At 38.3% G+C, this 23,311-nt stretch overlaps 1 protein-coding gene across 6 annotated transcripts in view; it reads left to right on the top strand.

Moving 5' to 3' along the window:
- astn1 (astrotactin 1) overlaps window positions 1–23,311 on the top strand; it is a 417,314-nt gene that overhangs the window by 98,877 nt on the left and 295,126 nt on the right. For 4 of the 6 annotated variants that reach the window (XM_039602830.1, XM_039602832.1, XM_039602833.1 and 1 more), the window contains exons 3-5: window positions 12,787–13,064; window positions 13,362–13,504; window positions 16,158–16,307. In XM_039602830.1, the coding sequence (XP_039458764.1) occupies window positions 12,787–13,064; window positions 13,362–13,504; window positions 16,158–16,307 (571 nt within the window). The remainder of the gene's footprint in view (window positions 1–12,786; window positions 13,065–13,361; window positions 13,505–16,157; window positions 16,308–23,311) is intronic. The other 2 variants (XM_039602831.1, XM_031744823.2) reach the window with 1 other exon arrangement.

The following is a 23,311-nucleotide window of genomic DNA, read 5'->3' on the forward strand; positions in this document are numbered from 1 at the left end:
CTACTCTATGTGCATCACAGCATGGCGTGTTTTTGAAAAGCCTGCAGAGCGAGACAAACCAATCCATAGGTTCCCTATGGGCTGTCAGGAAGGCACACAGCCCAAATGCTTGGCCTATTTGTAGTGCTGCTGAATCTCTGATGCAGACAACGAGCGCCATGGGTTGGTTTTACAACAAAGGCAAAACAGCCAAATGGAAATCATTGTTCTAATTAAAAGAAAAAAGCCGACATTTTGCCTTTTAAAGCTGAAGCACTGTAGTTAATAATATGCCTGTGTGAGTAAGTGAATCATTTATAAGTTTGTTAAAGAAAAATCAGTCATTATTTATCATGTTAAATTTTGTTAGCCGTTGACAGAAGCATTAACGTGGTGAAGAGCAGCGATTTTTGCTGTTTTTGTGTTTTTTTAACAGTTTAATAGCTGCCCTGATAAATAACTGTGGGGTCACTGATGAGCCCTTTAAGCTAGTTTAAAGTTGTACAAGTTTTTACCTGTTTGTAAAAGATCAAAAAACTCCTCACCTTTAAGGTGGCTCTAGGGGCAGATTATGCATCCATTCCTCTATTAATTATTTTCTTTCAGTCATTAAGCATCCACCAATCAAAAGAATAAAATGGCTTTTTCATGAAATAATTACTTGGTTATCATTTCTAACACCCATAATTAGCTGCACAGTTAAGACAACATTAGTGTTTTGAATTATAGTAAAAGGCTTGATAGTCATCAAAATTCTTCTGTATGTTTTTCAGTGTCACAGAAGTAAAAGCAACTGCTACAATTTGGCCTACTGGGGATGTGTTGGAGAGGAATAAGGACACAAATGTAAAATTCTCCTTCTCATGTAATCTCATCTCATGGCCATAGATGTCTAAAATTACACACAGATTTGGATGACAAGATGATTCACGATTCAGAAACACTCTAGGGAATATATAAAATCAAACATATAAACAGTACTGCAGTAGTGCAAGATATAAATAAAATAAAGAAGTAAGGAAATTAGGAAGAAATTGTTCTCCCCATGTTTGTGTGGGTTCTCTCCGTGTATTCCGGTTTCCTCCCACAGTCCAAAGACATGCAGTTAGTGGGGATAGGTCAGTTGGAAACTCTAAATTGCCCATAGGTGTGAATGTGTGAGTGAATGTGAGTGTAAATGTTTGTCTGTGTCTGTGTTACCCTTGCTACAGACTGGCAACCTGTCCAGGTTGTGCCCTGCCTCTCGCCCTTAGATAGCTGGGATAGGTACTGGCCCTGGCTCCAGTGTCCCCTGAAAAGGATAAGCGGAAGTAAATGGATAAAAATGAATAAATACAGCAGCTTGAGAGACATGAATGGACACCAGAAGATGTTAATTTTCAGATAGATACCTCTGCGCATTATGTTCGTATACTCAGTTAAAAGCTTTTCCAATTAAGAATGTAAAATGGACAAAAATGTACTGTGACATTACTGCGAGGCTAGCCGCACATGCAGAAAAATGTGGCTGATTGGCTGCTTTCTCAGCAGTCTGGTACAGCTTTAAAGGGGCAGAACACATGACCAATAACTGAATGGATAGGTCTGCAGTAATAAAGAGGTCTAGTTTGTAGCAATTATCCTGTGGTTTCCTTCACCTCTATGTAAAATTTGTTTCCTTTGGCTCAAAAATTCTAATCCATGTTGATGCTGCTTATTCATGTGTAAATATGCTTGCTGATAACATGCTCTTGTAAGGTGGTAGAAAATCCCCAAGTGACCAATTATTATGAGTAAACATAAAAATTTAACTGTGAATGTAAGCATTAATGACCTCTGAGCTGTTAGCTGATGGTTCAGCTTCTTGAGCTTTTATGTGCATGAAAACCACAAACTCTGTTTATGTTTGATTGAATTTTTCTAATATGTATTCCTTCTTTTCGCTCATGTGCCATCAAGCTGTGTCTCAGCACGCACATAAGAGAAATCAGTCAGACTAGATATGGCTTCAGCATCAAATAATTTCCTCTGTCTGTTGGGATTTCATCCAGGGCCAGTACCTTATAAAGCAGACAGCATGCTTTTAATAAATCAGACTTGCATAGGAGCTGAAACATTACATGCTGCTTCACCGGTTTATTGTCCCTTTGCAAGTATAGAGGACATTACAGGGACAGAAAATGAACCGTGGACTTTTAGCCTCAATTTAATTTCCTATAGACCGAAAGAAAAGACAGGAAAAAAATAAAAACACTAAATGCAAAATTACTTTTCACTTTTTTTCACTTTTTCAAGCTGCTGCTGTATATTTGCCATAATATTTGCCTCATGGCCATTCGAGCCAACAGGAACAAGGAAATGTTTTTACTGCTGCTGTGATTTAATCCATAAATGTTAATCAGGTTAAATGAGACATGCACTGACCCCTAAAGTAATCTAAACAGAGTTTGTGCCAGACCTTGCTACACATTTATCAGTGGTATAGTTGTAAATGTACAGATTCAATTTAGGGATTAAAAGCATGACCTTGATCATATTTCATTTTGCTGGTACGCGTTAGATGGCACAATTAGCAATGTCCAAGGGCTGTATAGTGAAGTTCTCAAATAAAACATAAGTAATATGTTTTTTTTTTCAAGCACTGAAATAAAAATAATAATAATAACAATAAGCAGTTGATCCCATAAGTGTGCTTATCTACTGTCACGGGATGACTTTCTGTTCGTTGGGACATGAGAGGTGCATACCTGAATTTAGTAATCGTGACACTTCCCCACAGTAATATTAACTGAATATCACAAGGTTTTATGCAGAACACCTACACTATTATTTTCCCTGCATTCTACCGTACACTTCTAATTTTCTGAGTATTTGTAGAAACACAGTGAACTGGTAGCTCTCATTCAGTGCCACCAAATGAATTAGTCACACATCAGCAAGTGTAAAAATGAGTTTTGGATTTGTGCAGATGACATTTTGGAAACGATATACACACAGGTGAGCAGAAACCTGCTTAATATGAATTTTTAGCATATGAATAAATGTAAAAATCTGGTACATTGAAGATAAAAGGGAAGACTAGATATGAAAAAAGAGCTTAATTTTTTTCAGTTGATTTTAAAAAAATATATGAATATTGTTCATATTATTTTGGCTCAGTGTGTAGTTTTGCTGATATATCAGTTATAACTGAATACAGAAAATCATATTTCTTATATTTAGACCAATCCCTAATTAAAGTATCCTTTTTAAAAGGTCTAAGCTATCAGGGCATTAATACTGGACCTGGGAGTGTCTTTTGAAATGTGGTCAGCAACATATCCTTTGTGTCCTCTAGGTTGTACTGTGGGATGGTTGGATTATGGAAAGATGAAAGTGATATTGATCTGATCCTGACTCGAAAAGTTAGATTAGGTATATTTGACCACACCTGCTCGGTGGGGTCCGATTTGTTTACTTCAGTGTTCCATGTTTATTACACCCCGCGTCAGCAGCAGTGCACTGGTTGGTAGCAGGACAGTAAAAGATCAGCAGTTAGGAGGTATTTCATGCAATTTCCCACACAAGGTTTGTAAAAGGTTTCATTTTTTAAATTATATTTATTTTTGTCCTATTGTTCTTTATTTTTCTGTATTTTACTTATAAATATGAATTCACTAAATTTATAATATTTCTAACATGATGGCACAGAGGACTGAAAGCCTGTTGTAAGTCTTGCAACACTTGGTTTGACATTAAGCTGTTTTTGTTTTTATTAAGTATTGTTATTGGTCCTTATTTCCTGTACTGAGAATTAATTGGCCCCGTTGGCCTCTGCTTTCCATTTCCTGTTGTTTTTTTGTCTCTTCTTGTGAGAGAAGGACAAAGCTGTTCAGGACAAGCTTTTTACCCCCAGTATTTTTCTGCCAAGTGCTGTTAATGGCTGTATTCTTCAATTGGCTAATTTTTCACAGAAAGGATGCTCAATCACATTGTGTCAGAGGGGCATGTCACGAGTTTAACCCTAATAAGACCTTAATGGCAGAATGGCCAATAACTGATTCAGTGCATGTAAATACTGTCACTACTTCATGTTCCCTTATATAGCAAGACAGTGAGTGGCTGTCCTTTTAAACTACATGAATAAATAACCGTTTCTTGCAAACACAGATGGAAATGCAGTAAATTAGGCAAAAACAAGAGTTTGTAAAGTCAGTTTGTAAAGCCTGAATTCTTTTCTTTAAGTCATATTTAGGAAAAGTTTCCAAAGCTCTTCTTTGGACATTGACTGCCTTTTGGTCCATTCTTTGTCAAGATGATCCAACACTGCCTCAATAGTAATTGTTTCATTGACTGTTTTTCTGTCCAGGTATTTTTTTTTGCTACAGTGTATTTGCAATCACTCACGACTGGGATCATACTGATCCAATCAAACACTTTATAAAAGGTATTGCATTAAATTAAATTCAGTTCAGTTAAATTCAGTTCAGTTCAATTCCTCTGTGAGGAAGCACTTTGCAACAGTCCAGGTCCACGTCTAACTATAAGCTTATTCAGAAAGGAGACTTTTTAGCCTTGAAAAGTAGAGAGGGTCTGTCTTCCAAGTCCAAATTAGAAGCTGGTTCCACAGAAGAGGGGCCCGAAAGCTGAAGACTCTGACCAAAAGTTTTTTATATGCAACCCAAAAGTTGGATGATGCATAAAAATCTTCGTTTACTTTTTTGCATTCACAATTTCTTCCATTTTACAAGATATCCAACACCACTGGCTGAAATGCAGCCCTAACCCATCACAGGACCTCCACTGTATTTTGCAGACTGCTGTTGATACTCACGGTTGTACCTCTGTATTGACCTGCTCCATACACATTGATGACTTGATTAACAAATTTGGATTAATCAATAAATAGGGCCCATTAACACTGATTTTCAGTGTGTAACTTGGTGTTTTTCAGACTTTTTCAGTTCCTTAAGAATGGCTTCTTGACAGCCATTAACACCATTTCAGATGAGGCTTCAGTGAATTGTAGATGGGTCAACTGAAGGGTCAGATGAATTTCTCAGGTTTTCTCAGGTTTTTCCTGTTTCTTAATGATGTGATTTTCAGATAATGTTCATGTGTTATACATAGTTCTTTTGGCCTGCCACTGCTTCGTATAATTCGTAGTAATTTATAGGTCAGTGTATATTGGCTTAACAAGAAAGCATCGTTCTGAAAAAGATTAAAAAAACAAGGACTGGATTGAAAATGCATGAAGAAGTAGCCAGTGACAAAAGAAAAAACTGTGAAAGATGCTCAGACACCCTGGAGAGATATTGCCCGAGATCACTATAATAAGACGATCTGGATCCTTGGAAGTAAAGTATAAAGACTCAAGACTTTTACACAGTTCTATATTTGTGATGCCACAGATTGGTTGATTTAGTAAAGTTCAAACAGAAATATTAGAATTTAAATATTTTGCATAATCATTTAGAGACAACTAACAAACCAAGAATTTGATGTATTTGTACCAATAACATGAAAAAGTCACAGTGGACAAAATCTTTATGCACCTTATTTTTTTTCTTCCCAGCACAGAAATCTGTTGCTTAATTACTGCAAGGTTAGCGTACATTGTCCATCAATCAACTGCTAGGGTGAATGTGATGGATCTCACACTGTAATATCAATGAATTACACATAAATATAGAACTAGATAACTGATAGTCAGTCACCTCTCACATTAAATGAACAGAGTTTGCTGTGTTATACTTGCGCTTGAATTTCCTGTCTATGGTGGTCCCTGATTTCCTATTTTTTATGTTTGTCACACTTAAATCTTTCAGATCATCAAACAAAGATAATACAAGTAAACAAAATTCCTCCACAGTGCTGTAAAGGACACATTGCTTTGTTATCATAAACACTTGATTGCAATTGTTGCTGCTAAGGGTGGCCCAACCGGTTATTAGGTGAATCACTTTTTCACACAGGCCCATGTAGGTTTGGATTTTTCTCCCTTAATAATAAACACTTCACTTTGCGTTTACTTTGTGTTTACTTGTATTATCTTTGTCTAATATTTAAATTTGTTTGATGATCTGAAACATTTAAGTGTGACAAACATACAAAAAAACAGGAACTTTTCACACCACTAAAATACAGAGCATAAGTATTACTAATAGACAGTAATTCAGGCTTGTAGAGACTTTGTAGTAGCAATAGGCTGACTGGAGTCTAATGATGTGGGAAGCATGAATTATGAATTATTATATTATCAGAAGCAGAGTGCTGGACTCACTGTGACAGCCTGATATTAAAATCCCTGTGTGTCACGTTAGCAGAAATTAATGTTTCAAATTACATCTAAACATATTTTCTTGTCAATATACAAGTTTGTTTCAGATAAACTGGCTGAAGATAATACGTCAAAAGATAACATTTTGACACTATTGACTCATTTTTCCACCATTATAAAATGAATTATGTGATCTCATACAATCCACCGTGGATTTCAAAGCAGTGGAATGGAAATGGAAAAAAATAAAAAGCTTGAGCATAAAACATCTTTCAAGCATTTAAAACTTTTACCATTACAACTACAACTTACAACTGTAACATAATTCACTTTAATACCCCATTAGCACACAGAGTCAAACTATCATGGCTTCATGCTATATTAGCTTTTATGAAATACACCAAATTGAATCAAATGATAGAAGCCAGTTATGTCATTAATATTCATTTCCAGTGGAGAGGCCCTTGTGTGACACGTGTGAAATGGGGTTGCGACTTTCACATTTGTTCAATGTCAAAATCTGCACTGGATCATAAAGCCCATTGCTAAAAATCCTCTCAATTTAACTTTCATTTCATTCTTCATTCCATTTCATTTCATTGTACGTATCGAATGTTATATTTTGACAACATTAACTGCAGGTTCAGGAGCTAGCGTAATAACAAATGCATTGAAAGGATTCATTGTTAGAAAACTATCAGTTTCAGCCATTAATATTGTAATCTGATATCAAATTCAATCAGCGGCCCTTTAGTGCAGATAAAGTTTATTATATTCCATGCAAGAAGCTTCCTTTTGCTATCTTGTAGCTGTCAGATAGTCCCGATCTTTCCGCCTTCCTGATTCTTAATGCCTCGCATTCAGAGACTAAGTGACAGATTGATAGCTCAGCTCTAATACTATGCCTGCTCCGTCAGCCTGAGAAAGGCCATGTCTTCTTTCCTCCATTCAGGAGTTACATGACAGGGGTGTAAGTCATAGGAGCACTGGTGCCATTATAACATCATCCTCATCCGTTAGTAAGTGGATTATGGGGCTGGAGCGCTGGCATGCTTTGATGTGTGGTTTGGTTTTATTGGCTCTATAAGAGAACACAGTTCACTTAGTCTCCACTTGGATTCCAAGTAATGCCTGGCATTAAACAGTTTTTTCCCTGCATTGCCTGTATTAGCTCCCTCCATGTATGGGCACTAATGCTGGTTGATGGGCTTGAATTACATTTGTCACTGGGGTAGATTTGATTGACATTTGACATCTTACTGAAGTTTACTCAGGCATAAATGAAACAATGGGGTGCTTAAGAATACATTTGTGCTTCAGTACTTATAAATCTATGTGTTTATTTATCAAATGGAAAAATTCCTCTGCTTTTCAATTTGTTGTGCTGCGTTTGAGAAAATAATGAGTAACTCTAATAACAAAAAAACACTTGAAAACACATAAGTATAAAAATATGTTGAACAAACTAAAGTAGATATGAAAGTTCAAGGGTAGTCATGCAGGTTTAAATGAAATATTAGTGTTTTTTGTTTGTTTGTTTGTTTTTTCAGCCAGCTGCTGGAACTCCTTTTCATTTTTGTGATTTGCAGAAACCAAACGACTCTCCTGCATGATTAACTCAAACCCGAAGACTCTGGACACTGGCGTCCTCTCACACCTCTGATAGATCATTGTCCCCTTCCCTCCAGCTTCCTCCTGACTGTGTAAAACAGACTCATTGCAGACATATTTTTCCATCATCCTAATCTGCATGTATATACTTTAACTTATGCTTCGGCATGCTTTGAATCATTCACGTTGAGAAATGCAGTACATACAGAAAGAGGGATCTAGACATTTTAGCTGCATGTCTGAAAAAAGGTAGATGTAGAGCACAAAGAAACTCGTTCTGATGTTATAGACAGCATATAGTCTTGATCAGTTAACACAAATATGTATGAGTGAATGAGATTATAGAATAGAATAGAATAGAATGCCTTTATTGTCACTATACAGTTGTATAATGAGATACAGAGCATCTCCTACTCAGTGTAAACATGCTGGCGGGGAGGTACAGTTCTGCAGTGCTATGTACATATGGACAGTATTAACATAGGGGAAAAAGATATATATATATAAAATGTACAATATACAAGCTGTATTTTAAAAAAAGAAAATTATGTCTTTTGGAGGACGCTTTCTTTAACTTGAAATGAAAATGAAAAACACATAAAGGGAAAAAAGACAAAGTGGTGGAGGACACTGGTTCACGGGGTCCTGACTAGGGAGTGTTTTTGACTGTAAAGCCTGTCTTGCAAGGGCAACAGACTGTCTGCCATCACTGTGGGATGTCTGAGGGTGTAGGCAGGGGTGAAGAGAGCCCCAGGTGGCAGTGGACTCACATGCCTTGGGAATCTGCATGGCAACTACCCCGGGCAAGCAAGAGATAACCAGTGCTAAAAGCAATGGGAGGCATACTATAGAAAGGCACCACGTGAGAGAATCTGTGTGATCTGCATCCACGGGTTCATCAACAAAACCTCGATAGTTTTACTTTCTTGAGATAGATGCTGCTGACTGAAGGCTCTCTTTCACTCAACCACCCTCAAGTCACACTAAAGAGGGAGTGAGGCTTTAAGGGAGAGGCAAAATCACCACTGCAAAGGAAATGTCACAAAAGCGTCATAGTAAAAATAAATGCAAAAAAGTTTTTTTTCCACAATCATTACCAGACTGAAAAGAAACTGAGATAAAAACCCAGTTAAAGCCCTTTCCTTGTAATGAAGGCTACAAGCAAATTGAGATTTACTTGGGTGCTAATTTGTCATGTTTTGTATAAACTGTAGGTCTTGGTCTTGTTTTGCTGTCCACCAAATGTGTGAGACTGGCTGTTTACCTACTAAATTCTTTAATAGTTTCAGCCGCAAGTTGTTAATGTTGTCTGCTTAGCAGGCAGCAAATGGTTCACAGAGACCCATTTAATACAGATCATTAAGTGATTTGACCGTTTGTTAATGTAAAAATGTTGTTTAGTGCAGCTTTAAGTGTGTTGCTGCTGTCAGTGTCCATGACTGTACTGGTAGAGAGAAATATCAGATCCTCAGTTGGTTCAGTTGCATTTAGAGTATAGTCACTGCTTCATTTCTGTGGAAAGGGATTTGCAAGGGTGACTTTCAAAGAGCTAAAAATGTAATCATCGCAAACAAAATGACCCTCGTCTCCTTTCTGTCCACTGCACATGCAGATTTACTGCACAAGTACCCCATATCATGGTGCTATTTGTTAATGTCCTTGACTGTGCAGATTAAACAAACAACTTATGCAAAGAAGCCACAACATTTGCTGATTTAAATTAATAATAGCAACCAAAATCCCATTTTTATTCAGCCACAGACTCCCTAATATGTTTGAAAAGGGATATTTTATGTAAATGACTCATTGAAATCCATTTTTCAGTTAATCATTTTTGCTTATCTTTGCATAACTGTACTTGTTTGACTGAGCTGACGCAGTTCATTTCTAATTGATTTTTTTTTCCTGTCACTGTTTTTGAATCAGTTTCACTTAACCCTTGTTGTAACAGTGTGGTGAATGAGTATCGCTTACAGGGAGGATCAGTTAGGTACTGGTTTACTTTACTTATTATTTTGAATGATCAAGAGAAAGAATACAATTTTGGATCTTTATGTATCAAGTTAGGTAAACACAGAACACGTGAACACCTAGCCAGAGGGAGAAATTATCCAGTTTGCTGTAAAATTTTCTGACTGGTGGGTTTAATTCTTAAAAGAAAAAAAAAAATCTTGTGTGTTAGATTCCTCCCGTCTGTCTCTATGTGCACTGTCAAGTTGACATTTTCATAACTCTTTTTGACCTTTTCCAAATTGCACAATTTATCTGATCTTGATTTTTTGATGGAGCTCAGCTGCTGGTATCAGATTAGTCACAAGGAGGTGATAAATTGCATGCACAGTGCATGCAGTGTTATGTGTTACAGTCTTGTAACACAGTCTTGTAATGTTATCTCATCATTCCCGGTCTTTCATTAAATCATGTTTTCGACAACTTTAAATATGCAAAACAGTCACACTCAAAAACATAAAACTGCCCACGAACAATTGTTGCCTTTATCTATAGAGGAGCTGTGGGCTGATATTCAGACTTAGAATCCCTCTTTCACCCTCCTGTGTTTTCATAGGCTGTGTGCTTTTGACTTGCCTTGACTTTGATCCATATCCTGCTTCTTGGCAGGATTCTCTGACTCTGCTCTCGCTTTTTCTGCTCTCCCTTTGACTGTAAACCCTTTCATTGGCTCGCTCTCTCTCCGGTTTCTGTCTGATTCTGTCTCGATCCACTCTGCTAACCTGTCCTCAGGGCAGGCTCATCGCCCTTCATCTGTCCATCTTGTGCCTTCTCTGCGGGTGTAGATGCCACTGCACCCTTTTACACCATCAGCTCCCTCATAAGTCATTAAAATCAGAGGGAAAAAGAGGAAAATGAAAACAGTTATGTGACCTGACCCAGTCATCTGAGATCAGTACCTCCTGAGTTGAATGTCACAATTGACTTCTGTCTTCTGCGTTTCCACAGGCCGTGAGCGGGGCACATGTGTTTTTGACTTTTGTCACATCTCTGCGTTGTGATGTGAAATGGGCCTGAGCTAATCACACTGCGGCTTCAGTGTCTGCAGAGAGTAACACTGGAAGCAACTAACGAATGATAATTCTTTTGTTCCAGCTTGAGTTTCACTGCTAGAGATTAAAATGATACAAATTTCAAGAAGTACGTTATGAAGCCGCAGAAAAAATGTGAGATGGGAATGGATACACATCTAAAACCCGTGGAAATGAAATGAGAGTCTCAAATGTCACTCAATGGATGGTGAATGGATCATGAAAAATGTGGGAAAACCTGAAAGAGAGGCCTTTCAAAACTACGCAGCCAACATCAGTCACCTAACAGGGGAATGCCATGTCAGCTGAGCTTACCTGTTCTCTTCTCAGACTAGCTGAGTGATGATGCAAGTTCACTGGTGTGAAGCATCAAATGCATATGACAGGTACTAAAACAAACATGATGACACTTTGGTCACTATCTGCAGCTCTGCACCTCTACCATGTTTTGAAAAGCAGGTGTGCTGAGGGTACTCCACAACCCACTGGCAGATGGTAGAGGACCTTCAAAACTCCAAAATATGAAATGAATAACCAGCAAATGCTTAATAGTAGATCTTATTTTCCCTTAGTAGTCCTGATGTAAACAGAGACAGTAGTACATGACTGTGTAAAAGTAGTTTTCAGGTTTTTCAGCAAAGTAGTGGATAGTGAGAATCAACAACTGGCAGCGTGACGACTAGCTCTGCCAGTTATAGAGCTATGAGCTAATGCAAAGAATTTTACAACAGTTTTTACCCCTCATTTAAAAGACTGATATCACTGCAGAGCGGGCGGGCAGCATGGACACCCAAGTTTGTGAATGCCATAACTTGAGAAGGAAGTACCTTTACACTGTCAAATTGCTGCCATAGTTGCTACTAAAAATCTCAGGACAAGTTATCTTGGTGACCTCAAACTCAACATCAGAGGTCAGGTTTTCTGATAATCTCGTGAATGTGATCACTTCACAGTGAAGCGATTTTCAAGTTCATACTACAGGTGGTCACCAGCATTACACTGTTTTTATAAGCATTGATCCTAAAACATCACATGTACACTGTACTTACTGACTTCTTATATATATATATATATATATATATATATATATATATATATATATATATTCTATAATTCTCCGTCTTAGATCTGCACCAACTTTCCCAATGTTCTGAGTATTGGTCAGAACAAACCAGTTCTTTTTGTGCTGGCAAAAAAACCCAGTTGTAGTCAAATGTGATCTCTAATTGAAGGTTAATAGATCGTTAATAGACAAAACCTGTTAATAGACAAAAATTCAAACCTGTGCACCTAATTCTTGGTATTTAAAGTCACTGAAATTGGTCAGCATGGAAAAAGAATATAGAAGTCTCTGAAGGTGCTGCTCCTCGGCAAGACTGTTTGGCATGTACTCCATAAAATCACAGCGTATGATTTTCTGACTCTTGTGTTGACCTAATGAGATGGAACATTTTAATTAGAGGGCTGGATTCTTACACAGAGCCAAACTGTTGTGCCTATCTCCACACAATGTGTTGAGGTATGACACATGCAACAACATGAGTAAGTGCATTTTTTAAATTCAAGAAAAAATCTCAGCACTTAAATGTTGCCATGAGTTAAGATTAGTTTAAACAATGAAGGCAAAAGGCGTATTATGCTACCGTTTCACCTTGAAACAAAGTAGAGGAATGTTTCAGAGAGCTAGTGTCATTTAAAAACACTGTAGGCGTTATTCAAGACAGTAAACTGTCGCTGCAACCTTTTTCAGATGTTGCTGTTGGCATCGCAACTTTGACTTTGATCCGTATTCTATTGGCAAGATTTTCTGACTCTGTTCTCGCCTTTGACTCCCACTGCTTTCTCTCTCCCCACTTCTGTCTCTTCTCTCCCTTTTTTTTTCTGTCTCTCCTCCAAATGCCACCCTCCTCCCCTCAGGGCGGGATGATTGCCCTTCTGCTGTCCATCCTCTGCCTGGTCCTGATCCTCTACACTCGCAGGCGCTGGTGTAAACGCCGCCGCATCCCTCAGCCCCAGAAGAGCGCGAGCGCCGAGGCGGCTAATGAGATCCACTACATCCCATCAGTGCTGATGGGAGGCCAGGCACGCGAGAGCTTGAGGAACTCGCGGGGTCAGGGTCCAAACTCCAGCGGTACCCTCAGTATCCGGGAGACACCGATTTTGGATGGGTACAAGCAGGGTTTGGATGTGGGATGGTTAGAGCTCAAGCCCTAAAAATAAGCACATAGCATGCGTACACATTGCTGAGTTGAATAATAATATCTTGTTTATTCCATGTTACACAAGCAGAGCTTAATATTGCCTGAATATAGACAACTGCTTCCACAAATCAGCCTGTACACAACACACTTGCTTTTTTTTTATATTAGCCTGTAATGTGTTTTGATGCCTTTATCAGTACATTGCGTCACACATTAGCCACTTGTGACATTTATTCTAATTTAGATAAGTCTGATAATGATTTTGCTAATTGATTTCAACTACATCCCCAGGTATGAGTATGACATTACCGACCTGCGTCACCATCTGCAGCGGGAGTGCATGAATGGTGGGGAGGAATTTGCCAGCCAAGTCACCCGTACCCTGGACTCGCTCCAGGGCTGTAATGACAAGAATAATATGGACCTCGCACCTGGTAAGCTGAAAGATGCACAAACAGCCAGGTCAGAAAAGACACAGGACCTAATGAACAAGTGCACTGAACAATATTTCTCATGATAATTAGAAGTACACTACATAAAAGTGATCACTTTTAGACATGATCATTTACCTTGACTTTAGGTTCATTGGCTTATTGGCCGCTATCAGTATTTAGCATTAAAGAATATTTATTTTTTTATTTCATCTTATGCTGTTACTTATTTTCAGCAGAAAAACGCAGATAATTTCATGTCCTACCAAACGAGAGACAAGCGTAGCGCCTAGCTGGAGATGAAGAACAGAGCTAAAAGTAAACGCTATACTGTACACCTACACAAAAAGGAAAATATATAGATATATATTACACCAAAAAAATGTTCCTGTGTTTATTTTAAACTCTAATTTATGATAAAGGTTGACACTCCATGTAACTATGAACTGTTGTCTTTTATAGTCATAAAGCAGTTACATTATATTGCAGATGTTCATCTACTCATCTTATTAATGCATTTGTTTTTCCTCCTCCTCAGCCATACGGTTTTCTAAGAACGACGTTACAAGACAATGTGTCAAAAGGGGTTATGTTTGCGTATTACACAAACTCAGTTGCAGTAATTGCAGAGTGAAATAAATGAAAAATTAATTGGATTTTTAATTAAAAAACATAAGTTTTATTTTCTCTCATAGGTTAGAAGTAATTATCTAAATGAATTTGGAGGGAATGATAGAGGATAAAAAAAATATTTTCACAAACATGCAGGCTGGAAAGGGTTTGCCTGTGTAAAATCCACAAAAATAAAGCACTGGTTTCCACAGTTACTAGAATAACATCAGCTGTGTGACCCATGTAGAATGCAGATCACATAAATATAAAAACTGCAGATATTCCTTTAAACAGTATTTTTAGTCACCACTGGAATAATTATAGAGTCGCGTACCTGCCAAGAAATTTGGATTTTAGGTTTTAGAGAAAGCATTTTTCATAATTGGTGGACTTTGGAGTTGAGCACCACTCCCATGAGAATTATTTCATGAAGTGGAGCAGTTGTGATGAAGGTACAGGCTCTGAATTTCAACTAACGAGAGAGTCACCACTCGGATTCATCAGGAGATCTCTTATGGCTGTGCTCTTGTAAAATCCAAACAGCTCCACCCCAGCGCTTATGGAAGCAGAGTAATCCTGTGCATTATGCATTTAAGATGTGTAACGCAATGAACTAGAGAAATAAAAAATGGAGACAGCAGCTCATGCATGGAATAGCAAATAGTGTGAACATCAGAGAGGTCACTCAGAAAATAACATTTGAATTTAGACTTAAAATAACGAATTTCAGTAAATGTGTTTTGGCTCCCCTGACCTTTTCTCTGCTATATGTATAATTTAGTAGGTACACATACATAAACAAATGAAAAACAAGATGTCAGGGGCATTTCGTGTCTGTTGTCACTTGTGCACTTTGTACTTCTTAAAAATAATCTTGTCTTACAGTTTACTGTACCTGATAGTGTGGCTACTGTTGTTCTACCAAACGTCTCATTTAAATGTTTTGAAATAAAACTTTATTTCTTTAAAATGTCAAAATTTTCATAAAGATTTTTCTTTTGCACAATTGCAACATTTTATTGTTTCCATATTTTTAAAAGAGACATTAATAATAGAGAAATACATGTTAAATTATCTACAGTTTATTTTTAATAAGACATTTTGTGTCATTATTTATTAGTTTGAATTACACTGAGATGGAAAAATATACAGAAAAAAATAGTTGGGCTTATTAATTATTGAATACAATGGCATGTATTAGAAAATATACCACATACTAGACCTCTGCAAGCGACGTCTTTGAAAATACTGATGGATTTATTTATTTTTGTTAATAATTCATGCTTTCGCTCCTTTCTTTTTGCTATTTTGCAATTCTTGCCTAAGACAATGCACACATATTTTAGAAATTATGGTGAGACAAGGCATAGTAGTGGCTCTGAAAACGTCATCCACTTGAGATCCTGAATTAAATTTAATCCGAATCCATGACACAGATTTGTGTTTTTTCTTTTTTTGAAAGACTGGAACAAAGTGGAGAACACACTGACATTAGCAGAAAATTACAGCTACCATGACAAACAGTGTCTGTGACTAAATACCATGACAGCACCAGATATCTGCAGTAATATATGATTCGTATTGTTTCCATGGAACTTCAGCTCTTAATATTTACAGAAATAGATCATTTTTCCTTCTGAGGCTTAAATGGGCTCTGTCTAATGCCTTAATAAGTTTTAATTTCATGCCAGCTTTTGTCTGTCTTTAATTTTGCCTGTTTGACTTCTGGTACAGGAAACAGCATCCTGGATTTTCTTTCTTAGTATTTGTAATACTTTATGCTTGCCACATCAAGCCAAAGCAAAGAAACAAAAAATGGAAAAATGTTTTTCCAAGCGCTTTCTCATTTTAACTCTTTAAAGCCTGAACTATCGCATAACTGCCCAACAATTCAATTAAACAAAAAATTGAGTGTTTATTGAACCTTTCACCAAAAACTCAAGTGTCAGATATAAAACACATGACTTTAAAGGGTTAAAGAGGAAGCTTTAAGGTTGGTAAGTCTCCTAGCTTACATTAAAAAAAACATTCTTCTTATCTGCAGTGAGTGACAACACCAAGTTGGCGCTAATGAACAAATACAAGGACAACATCATTGCCACGAGTCCCATCGATAGCAACCACCAGCAGAACACCCTGCTTCCCCACAATACCTCCACCAGCCAACGCAAACGTCTCTCCAGCAACACCCGTGGTGAGTCAATCTCTACCATGGATTTGAGACAGACAGCAGATAACGTCAACACCACCGATCCATGAGTCCTCTCCAGGACTACTAGCAGCATCAGATCATTAGGTGGACATTGTTGTATCGTTACATGTGTACACTGATCCTGTCAGGTGACAGCCTGGGGACTTTATGAAGGAAAGAAAAGGTTTTCACATGACTTGACATACTTGACATGGCCCTCCAGACAGTAAAGCCAACCTGAAACTTTAATTCTTCTCCTCTCTCCCCTTTTTGTGTAAGCTAATATAAACTAGAGAATGAATGTACAGTGTTTAATTGTTGCTTATACTAATAACATAGTGTGTGGACATCTCTGTGAAAAGAAGAAGCAGAACACAAAGTATTACCATAAACGTTGGTGTAATCTGTGCTTTTTATACAAGATAGATCCTGCATGGCAATTATGTGTCTAGCTTAGTTAACGCAGTTCAGAGGCTTTAAAAAATCGTAAAAACCTTAAAACAAAAATGGTTTAAGGTTTTAGGGAAACAAGCATAAACACAAATGGCTTTTATCTTCAGAATCTGTCGGTGCAGTTTGGCTATTAGTTGCAATGAAATCAAGTCCTAAAAGTGGTGGAGTAAGCGGACTAGACATTTTGAGTAGATTTATCAGCAGAGAAAGTGCCACTACTCACTACGTGCTGCTAATATTTCTCAGTGGTCAATAGTTGTTTTTATTATTATTTTTTCATTCTGTAGCAATTTGCATATAATTTCCAAATTGCTGCACAGCCTAGCACTGTTCCTGGAGCTTTAGTAATTCAGAATGTAAAAAATCTTCACTCAAGTGATCACATAAATTATTGACTTTCACTTCATTATCCAATTTTTCTCAATGCATCCGTGTTACACACTCACAGTGTTCACAGGAATAAAACTGACTTCAATATTATTGAGTTTTACCAGATAACACACTTGATGCAATATGATAATATGATACTGCTCTGTCAAGTCAAGGCAGTAGTCCCTTACAGGTGCAAGGTAAGGGGTAAAAAGTGTTTTGTTTTTTTTAAATAACAAGTAATAGGACATAAACAATAATAGAGAATAGAAGTAAAAATGGTTTTACATTACAATTGGACTTTGTAAAAATGAAGTTTTCCTAGCTAGCTAAGATGAGTATTGGTTGCCATTAGATGTCTGTGTAGGATTTCAGTCATCCAGGTCATAGTAATTTAAGGAGCTTGGAAAGCAAAGCGGCAGGCATATATTGGTATCATATCATATCACAATATTGGTTCACCACACTAGTAACCAGAAAATACTGTTGGAACCCAAAAGGCTAAGCCCTCTCCAAGTACTGTGGCTCATTATATGGACATCTTTGTAAGATGTTTTGTAGGAGCAAAAATGCATTTCACTAAAAATGTAAAGGAGGATATATAGGCCTGGGAGCTTGAGGGTCCTGCCCAGTATCTTTGCTGTTTCTAGGACTGCGCTCTTCTGGACAGAGATCTCATATGTTGTTCCTGGGATCTGCTGGAGCCACTCACCTACCTTGGAGGTCACTGCACTGAGTGCTCCGAATGCTTCTCAGGTCCTTCTTTCAGTCGTTGGTACTTCTCCAGCTTCTCATGTTCCTTCTTCCTGATACTACCGTCATTCGGTATAGCTACATCTATCACTACAGCTGTCTTCCTCTGCTTGTCCACCACTACTATACCCGGTTGGTTAGCCATCACCAGTTTGTCTGGCTGTATCTGGAAGTATCACAGGATCTTAGCTCAGTCATTCTTGACCACCTTGAGGGCTATGTCCCGTTTTGACCTCGTGACTTCCTGGCCATACTCGACACAGTTCCTGTATACTATGCTAGCTACTTGGTTATGGCGTTCCATGTATGCCCTGTGTACTAGCATCTTGCACCCTGCTGTTATGTGCTGGATTGTCTCATGGGCATCTTTACACAGCCTGCACCTGGGGTCTTGCCTGGTGTGGTAGACCCCAGCTTCTATGGATCTTATGCTCAGAGCTTGGTTCTGTGCTGCCATGATTAGTGCCTCTGTGCTGTCTTTCAGTCCAGCTTTGTCCAGCCACCAGTTTTGGATGTCAGCCATTTATATTTCCTTCCATGATGGCTTTTCTTCTTGCTCCTCTTTCTTGTGTTTCTGCTGCCTGAGGTATTCAGTAATCACACTGTCAGTTTTAGCCATCTTCCTGATGTACTGACTGATGTTTGTTGTCTTATCCTGGGCAGTGGTTCTGACACTCACCACTCCTCGGCCTCCTTTCCTTTCACTTAGTGTCCAGTCTCAGGATGCTAGATTTGGGGTGAAACCCTCCATGCATGGTAAGGAGCTTTCTTGCCTTGATGTCAGTGGCTTCTGTCTCTTCCTTTGGCCAGCTTCTAATCCCAGCAGGGTACCTGTTCAGTGGAAGGGCGTAGGTGATTATTGCCCAGATCTTGTTCTTTCTATTCAGCTGATTCCTCAGCACTTGCCTGACGCTGTGCAGGTATTTGGTGGTTGCGGCTTTCCTAGCGACCTCTTTGTGGTTTCCATCTGGCTGTGGGATTGGTACATGTAGCTGTCCTCAATGTTGGCAATGTTGCCTTCTGGTAGTACAGTCCCCTCAATTCTGACTTCTGACTAGCAGTGGGGACAGACCACTTGGCAGACTTGATGGTGACTTGTGCTACTGGCTGAAAGTTGGCCTCTAGTGTTGTTCGCCACATTTCTATTGAGTTCCTGATGAAGGCTCTTAGGGTTCTGACAAACTTGTATAGATCTAGGCATTCCAGGATCCATATGTGGGGAATTGAGTCATATATTCACACTACCAGTGAAAGGTTTGGGCACACCTTCTAATACAATGGCTTTTTCTTTATTTTTTTTACTACTTTCTACCTTGTAGATACAAAAAATTGATCAATAACTCTAAATATGTTTTATGTTTTAGATTCCTGAAAGTAGCCACCCTTTGCTTTGTTGACAGTGCTGCAAACCCTTTGCCTTCTCTCAGTGATGTTCATGATGTAGTCACCTGAAATGGTTTTCACTTCACAGGTGTGCCTTTTCAGGCTTCATTTGTGGAATTTCTTGCCTTCTTAATGGGATTGGGACCATCAGTCGTGCTGTGCAGAAGTCAGGTTGGTACACAGCTGACAGGCCTATTTGACAACTGTTAGAATTCATTTTATGGCAAGAACCAATCAGCTAAGTAAAGAGTAATGACAGTCCATTTTTACTTTAAGTGCTGAACGTCAGTCAGTCCGTAAAACTGCTAAAACGTTGAATGTGTCCCCAAATGTATCGCAAAAACCATCAAGCGCTACAGCAAAACGGCTCACATGAGGACCACCCCAGGAAAAGAAGACCAAGAGTCACCTCTGTTGCTGAGGATAAATTCATCTGAGTCCCCAGCCTCAGAAATTGCAAGTTAACATCACCTAGGATCAGAGCCCAAATAAATGCCACACAGAGTTCCAATAACAGACACATCTCTACCAGCTGCTGGTGACACTGTTGGGGATTTATACAAAATTGAAGACACACTGAACCAGCATGGCTACCGCAGCATCACCCACCCCATCCGGTTTGCATTTAGTTAGACCATCATTTATCTTTCAACAGGACAATGACCCCAAACACACCTTCATGCTGTGTAAGGGCTATTTGACCAAGAAGGAGAGTAATGGAGTGCTGTGCCAGATGGCCTCAACAGTCACTTGAACTAAACCCAATCGAGATTGGGTTTGGGATGAGATGGACCGCAGAGTGAAGGCAAAAGGGGCAACAAGTGCTCAGCATCTCTGGAAATGCCTTCAAGACTGTTGGAAAACCATTTCAGGTGACTACCACAGCATGAGGTAGTCAAAAGCCAAGTGTGTGCAAAGGGTGGCTATTTTGAAGAATCTAAAATATAAAACATGTGTTGAGTTATTGTACACTTTTTTATTTACTACATAATTCCATATGTGTTCATTCATAGTTTTGATGCCTACAATGTAAATACTCATGAAAATAAAGAGAAGGTGAGTCCAAACTTTTGACCGGTATTGCATATGCCAGATTTATCCTTCAGTAAAAATGAGGTCTGACAATGAGCCATTATGTGTTCAACTCATTGCAGCACTGTGTGCTCAGTTCCTTGCTGTGTATATCTTTTCTCTCTAAATGTTTATCTTTCACAGTTCTAGTATTCACAACAATTCATAGTGAGTCACTGAATGCCACCACAGGTTTAATCATTGACAACATCATGAATGCCCTTTGGAAAACTCTAGAGGACCTCGAGACATTTTCACCTCGTTGGACAAAAGTTATCAACAATAGAGTACAGAATACAGCAGTGTTATAAAAGTAGCACTGGAAAACAAGAGGCCTTTGCAGGACAGAAAGGATAAACTGAGTCATAGATATAAACATTTCCTGGGAGATTATTGGACTGCGAACAATAAATAAAACAACGTTAGCAGGAGCGCGTGAACTCTCAAAACGATGTAGATCTCTCTTATTGTTGTCTTTTTCTACCATACATTTATTTATTTTTTAATTTTGCACTCACATCGTCACCACAAACGCCCATGCCTCCCATGTTCACCTGTGCCTTGACAAGCTGTGATATTGCAGAACTTGTCCTGTGTAATAAAACACAGAAGAACATTGGAAATGCAGAGAGAGAGAGAGAGGATACGGTTGATCAAACTGAGAGACATTATCCCATTATCATAAACAAGAGAAGAAGGCAGCGACATTTTCAAAATGTCGTTTTGAAAATCTTAATCTTAAATCTGTTAACCTCAGACCATAACTCACTTTCTTCCACACTCGACTGCAAGTGTTATTCTCAGTCCAATTAAAAACAATTCTGTAATGTTCGTTGATGCAAATTAATCTCCAGAAATACCCATTTTTAGCCACACAAAGTAATCCAGAAATCTTTTCCAAACAGTGAGAAAGGATTGGAAATGAAAAGATACAACAGAGGAACATAAACAAAAATGTTCACATGTGCATGTACTTGCAGTCACTTCTATTTATTTATCCTGGAAGATAATCATTCCAAATAAAATTCATTCATTCCATGGAAACCCAACATGACTCTTGGGACACCTTGATTTCTAATTGTTAAAGAAGAAACAAATTGGTCTTGTCCTGTTTTTCTATCATAGTTTTACCTTGACTGATTTGGCACTCACCTGCTTCCACCATGGCTTTGGCAAACAATTGCCTAAAGCCGAGAAGCAAAATGGAAAAAAAGAACAATATTTAAGCAATTCCTTTTATCCATAATACAGTTAAAACAAAGAATAAATGCCCAGCACCCAACACAGAGTGGCATACAACACTGCTAGAAGCTCCAGATGGCAGTGTTGGAATGTTGAAACTCCAGTGGCCAAAATTCCTGTAACATGGTTGCAATGAACTGCAAACAAAAAATGTTTACTTTCAGGCCTATGCTTTGCAGCTTTATGACAAAAATCATGAAAGAGTAAATATGCCTCAGGACAGGTCCAGGCTAGCAGCAGATCAGTGTCAAAAACAGAATCTTCACGCATACTGGTACTATGACTGTACCAATTTTGTCGAATTGCAGGAGTCAATGGATTTTATTGCATTTGCAATGAACTTTTGACCAGTTAGAAGGTCCAATGAAAACACTGAAGGTAGAAAGTTCAAAACAAAACGATTCTTGGGTATACATGAGACTGTAGGGATTTGTTTGTTTACTTAATATTTGGTTTAGTATGAGACTTCTGTTACTCTTCCTTCACAGCCATAACCTGCAGCTTCTTTGCTCACACCTTAGAGGCCAGTTGAATTCAATTCAGTTGAATTCTGTTTCATTTATATACTGCCAATTCACAACAACTTTCACCTCAAGGGGATTTATATTTACAAGTTAAAGATAATATAATTAATAAATGAATAAACAATATTAGAAAGAAACCCCCACAATCACCCACCACCCTATGAGCAAGCACTTGGCAACAGTGGGAAGGAAAAACTCCATTGTAACAGGAAGTACGCTCCAGCAGAAAATTTTTTAAAAAGGAAGTGCTACGTGGTTCTAAAAATTACTCCAAACAGCTGCTCATCAGTAGAACCAAACAACTCAATAAAAGCATAAAGAGTCCTGGGGCACTTTCGGAATTCAATTTTTAAAAAGTATTTAATATAAATTATAAACGTGGTGGTTGTACCAGATCGGCTGGTCTGAGTAAAATGGCTATTCTAGTGAAATTTTCTACCACAACCAGCTCTAGAGTTTATAGAGTATGGTTCAAAAAATAGAAACTATCCAGTGAGTAAAAGTGGCTTGTTGATACCAGAGGTCAGAGCAGAATGGACAGACTGCTTCAAGCTGATAGGATCAGTAACTCAAATATCTACTCCTTTGCAGAAAAGCATCTCTGAATGCACAACACACTGAAATTTGGAGTAGATGAGCTACAGCAGCAAAAGTCCACACCCAGTGCCACTCAAACCTAGTGGTTTGTGGACTTCACTGCTCTGGTACCGTAGGATTATAGGGTTTCAAAAGTTATGTTAAGCAAGGTGGTACCAAACCATTGAGACTCTTAAAATCAATCAATACATTTTTAAACTGGATCCTGAAATGGATTGGAACCCAGTGTAAGGAGGTCAGTGTAGGTTTAATGTGATCACACTGTTTCTTTACCATCAAAAGCCAGCTGCTGCATTTTGAACTTTTTAAGCTCTGATCAGAGCTAACATATAAAGAGTTACAATACTCTAGACAAGAGGTAATAAAAGCGTGAATTACCCTCTCAAAGTCACGTGAGGCTACATCCACACTAATGCGTTTTCATTTGAAAATGCATCGTTTTCTCTCCTTTTTGGCCTCCAGTCCACACTGAGACGGTGTTTTCACTGATGGAAAACGCAGCGTTTTGAAAATGCTCTTGAAAACGCATACATTTGGAAACAGTGCTTTCGCGTCGCAGAGTGGACAGCAAAACTTTGTACTTTTGTGTTACTCGCAGCAACAATTCCACTTCAT

Source organism: Oreochromis aureus, linkage group 18 (assembly GCF_013358895.1).
Source record: "Oreochromis aureus strain Israel breed Guangdong linkage group 18, ZZ_aureus, whole genome shotgun sequence".
Taxonomy (NCBI): Eukaryota; Metazoa; Chordata; class Actinopteri; order Cichliformes; family Cichlidae; genus Oreochromis; species Oreochromis aureus.